Source organism: Triticum aestivum, chromosome 3A (genome assembly GCF_018294505.1).
Source record: "Triticum aestivum cultivar Chinese Spring chromosome 3A, IWGSC CS RefSeq v2.1, whole genome shotgun sequence".
Taxonomy (NCBI): Eukaryota; Viridiplantae; Streptophyta; class Magnoliopsida; order Poales; family Poaceae; genus Triticum; species Triticum aestivum.
The window spans coordinates 631,899,541-631,903,858 of NC_057800.1; the positions used below are offsets into that span (position 1 = coordinate 631,899,541).

At 52.0% G+C, this 4,318-nt stretch overlaps 1 protein-coding gene across 1 annotated transcript; it reads left to right on the forward strand.

The window, feature by feature from the left end:
• Positions 1 to 275: 275 nt before the first annotated feature.
• Positions 276 to 2,084, forward strand: LOC123057049 (UDP-glucuronate:xylan alpha-glucuronosyltransferase 1-like). Its single transcript, XM_044480219.1, has one exon. It carries the CDS (start codon positions 276 to 278, stop codon positions 2,034 to 2,036), a length of 1,761 nt encoding a protein of 586 aa, XP_044336154.1. The 3' UTR covers positions 2,037 to 2,084.
• The last annotated feature ends 2,234 nt before the right edge of the window (positions 2,085 to 4,318 follow it).

Sequence of the window (4,318 nt, forward strand, 5' to 3'; positions counted from 1 at the left end):
GCAAAGGCTTAACCATTCCCAGCCAGCCAGGATGAGATCGTCGATCAGCTAGCTAGCTACTCCGCCGGCCCGCGATCGTGCGTGGAGAACTAAGCAGGGCGTGCAAGGGCCGAGTGATCGGAAGGAAAAGATGGCCCCTCACGCTCTCTTGTCTCCGGAGTCCCGCAGCCGCGCTGCCATCCTGCCACTGCTACGCATACTGTGAGTTGATCGATCGAGGAGAGGAGATGGCACGCTTTCTTGGTCAAGTACGTCTGGATTTTGGACTCACGATCATGGTGCATGTACGTACGTTATTGTTTTGCAGAGAATATCATGGCGCGGATGCGCGGAAGAGCCGGCCGGCGGCGACCTCCTCCAAGGCCGGCAGGAAGAAGGTGCTGGTGCTGGTGCTGACCGTGGTGGTGTCCGTCGTGCTCATGTTCGGCCTCCTCAAGACCAGAACCCTCGACGGCCGGATATTACTCCGTCATCGTCCAGCTCCTGTGATTAGTGTTCCACGGCCCCCCTACGCCGCGCACCGGCGCGTCCGGTGGGACAGCGTCACCGCCTCCCTGGTGGCGGCGCAGGCGGGGTCGGTGGCGCTGCTCAACTTCAGCCCGGCGGAGGTGAAGCGGTGGAGGGAGCTGCGGCTACCCGGAGCAGTGACAGTCCGAGCGGTGCGGTTGCAGGCCGTGGACAGCGCCGTCACGTGGGCCGCCCTCTACCCGGAGTGGATCGACGAGGACGGTAACGGCACCAGCAGCGGCAGCTGCCCCTCACTCCCAGACCCCGAAGATCAAGGAGGCCAGCGCTTCGACCTCGTCGCCGTCAACCTCCCCTGCCGCAACCGTAACGATAGCGGCCGCTGGTCCAGGGACGTGGCCAGGCTCCATCTCCAGCTCTCCGCCGCCAAGCTCGCCGTCTCCGTCCACTCGTCACACGTCCTCGTCGTCTCGGACTGCCTCCCACTCCCCAACCTCTTCCCATGCAAGCACCTCCTCCACCGACACGGCCACGCCCGGCTCTACAGGGCTCACGCCGCCTACCTCCTCCCCCGCACCCGCCTCCCCGTCGGCTCATGCGACCTCGCCCTACGTCTTCCGACGAGTCCTACGAAGCCGCCTACAGTGCTCAGGCGGAGGCGGGAGGCGTACGCGACGGTGCTGCACTCATCGGACGCCTACGTGTGCGGCGCCATCGCGGTGGCGCAGAGCATCCGGCAGTCGGGCTCCACCAGGGACCTGGTGGCGCTGGTGGACTACGGCAGCGTCGGCGCGGAGCAGCGCGCCGGCCTGGCTGCGGCCGGGTGGCAGGTGCGCGCCATGGACGGCCGCATCCGCAACCCGCGCGCCGTGCCCGGCACGTACAACGAGTGGAACTACAGCAAGCTCCGCCTGTGGCAGCAGCTCACCGACTACCGCAGGGTCGTGTTCGTGGACGCCGACCAGCTCGTGCTGCGCAACATCGACTTCCTCTTCGACGCCCCGGAGGTGAGCGCCACCGGGAACAGCCGGACGCTCTTCAACTCGGGCGTCATGGTGCTGGAGCCGTGCAACTGCACGTTCGACATGCTCATGGCGCGCGTCCGCGACGTCCGGTCGTACAACGGCGGCGACCAGGGGTTCCTCAACGAGGTCTTCACGTGGTGGCACCGCCTGCCGCGCACCGTCAACGTCCTGAAGTACTACCACCAACAGGACCATGCTGCTCCTGCTGCCTCGGCGCCGCCGTCGCCGGAGCCGTACCTGCTGCACTACCTGGGCATAAAGCCGTGGCTGTGCTTCCGGGACTACGACTGCAACTGGAACGTGCCGTCGCTGCGCCAGTTCGCCAACGACGAGGCGCACGCACGGTGGTGGGCCGTGCACGACCGGATCAAGCCGAGGGAGCTCGCCGCCAGGTTCTGCGCGTTGCCGAAGAGTCAGAGGTCGTCGCTGCAGTATGAGCGGAGGCAGGCGGAGAAGGCCAACGCCACCGACATGCACTGGAGCCGTCCGATCACTGACCCAAGGAACACCCAACAACTCTTGTTGCCAATGCCACCCACCGCTTGATTCTATCCGCTTTGCTTGTACCTATGGTGTTTTTGTAAATTCGATTGATATTTCTACGGATATTTCTAATCATTTCACAGCGGCTGAATATTTGTGAATTGCTTTAGAAAAATCTGACGCCGATAGATTTTCCTAGCCGTTGGATTGCAATCATCCAATGGCCCAGCTCTCACTCTTCCTCCCAACTCCTCTCTTCTTCTTGGTGAGCACCCTCCTCCTCTTCATCCTCTTCCGGACGCTCACCTCTGGCCGCGACATCCCTGTCTTGGGCGAGGTCCTATCCTGGTCTGGTTGGGACGCCGTGGCCAACCTATTGTATTTGTCTCACCCTCAGAGCTCCACGTGAACCTCACTTCTCCCAGAAAACCGACTAATGTCACTCGCTTTTCCACACGACTTACAAATAACAAATACACATTTATAATTCTACGAACATCATCAAGCCTAGAGTTTTGTATGAATATGACTAAATGATGAAATGCAGAAACCTTGATCGAGACAATTACTCATCAGTTATCTTGACAACAAAATAGCACCACCTTAAAGCCAATGGTATATATAGCAAATAACCATGACAAAACCCATGACACTTATCGACGTGCCATACTACGACTTTGAATGTGATCTACAACTTAGTTGGAGGATACTGTAAAAGATGGACAAAACCAACGAGATTAAACAACATGGTCATGCCTCCAACGCAACCACGGGTCATGAGACTGTTGAACTATCAACAAGAAACAATTTCGATCGATTCAGAAACTAATGCTTGGAGCGGCTGGATGAAAAACAAATGACTAGATCATCATCATCATCATCTATCTTTAGTAGGGATGTAAACCAGGCCTCATGTAAGCCCACTTATGGTCTAACAGTTCAATAAAGTTTTTTGGGGGGAGAAGGGGGGATGAACTACTAAACTAGCTAAAGCTAACTAAACAGGACTTGTGGGCGCCATTTACATCCCTAATATTCAACCATTCTACCCCTCCCTCCTCCCCCACCACCCGGTTTGATCCAACAGCGCACAGTCTCCTCCCTTCCTCGGTTTCAGTCGGTCCATGCCTCTTCATCATCACCTTCAGGGCTTCGACGGCGTCCTATCCGACCCCTCACCGGCTATGCAACGGCATGTCGCAGCCTCCCCGTCTCGGCTCGGGCTCCGTCCAATCAGACTAAGGTCAATACAAAAACCACGTGGCATATATTGTGCGAGCACTCGTCCAATCTGATCCTATTCCATTGCAAAGCCTCAAGCTCAAGCTTCATGTCGCTCGCTATATGGGCCTGGCCAGCGAGCAACGGCACCCACAAGCATTTCGTTCGATATTTTTTCTTTTTTTACTTTGTTTTTTACGGTTTTATTTAAATTAAAAAATGTGGAGAAGCACAAAAAATGTTTGTGGATTGAAACATATTAACGAATCCAAAAAATATTCTGAAATTTGAAAAACAAAACATGAATAAGGGAAAACATGAATTCAGAAAATGTTTGCCAATACAAAAAATGTCCACGAATTAAAAAAAGTTCGTGAATTCTAAAAAATATTTGTGACTTTAAAACAAGTTCGCAAATTTGAATGTATATCCATGAATTTTAATAGTATAAAAAATTCAAAGGATGTTTGTGACTTTAAAAGATGTTCACAAATTTTTTAAGTATGGGTTAGTATAGTATTGAAGCAAGATTTGATACAATTTTGTAGCACATATTTTGCCCAGAAAAAATCACCGAAACATATCAATATGAGATCTAATTTTAAAGATCTTGACGGGACTACGTGCTAATGAAAACTGTTTGTGAATTGGGCAAATGCCTTTTGAAAAATCAAATCTATGAAAAAGCACAAATAAACCCACTTATTTCTCCTGCGGGTGAAAAAAATTCACCAAAATTCTCGAATTACAACAAATAACATACTCCCTCCGTTCCTAAATATAAGACCTTTGAGAGATTTCAATATGAACTACATACGGAGCAAAATGAATGAATCTACACACAAAAGTACATCTATATACATTCATATGTAGGAGAGAGGCGTTTTGGAGGCTGAGCTCCATGGAGGCCTTTATTCTTGAAAAATTCAAATTCAAACTTTTATGGTTCGAAAAATTCTGAAAAAAAATATGTGTGTATGTAAGGATGTAACCCACATGTGTGTAAAAATTCATGATTAAATACCTTTGAAAGTGCGTTAAGTCGACTAGAGGGGGGGGGTGAATAGGCGATTTTTATGAATTCTTCACTAAGGAATTTCAGGGTGAGGAAATTCCTGAGTGAA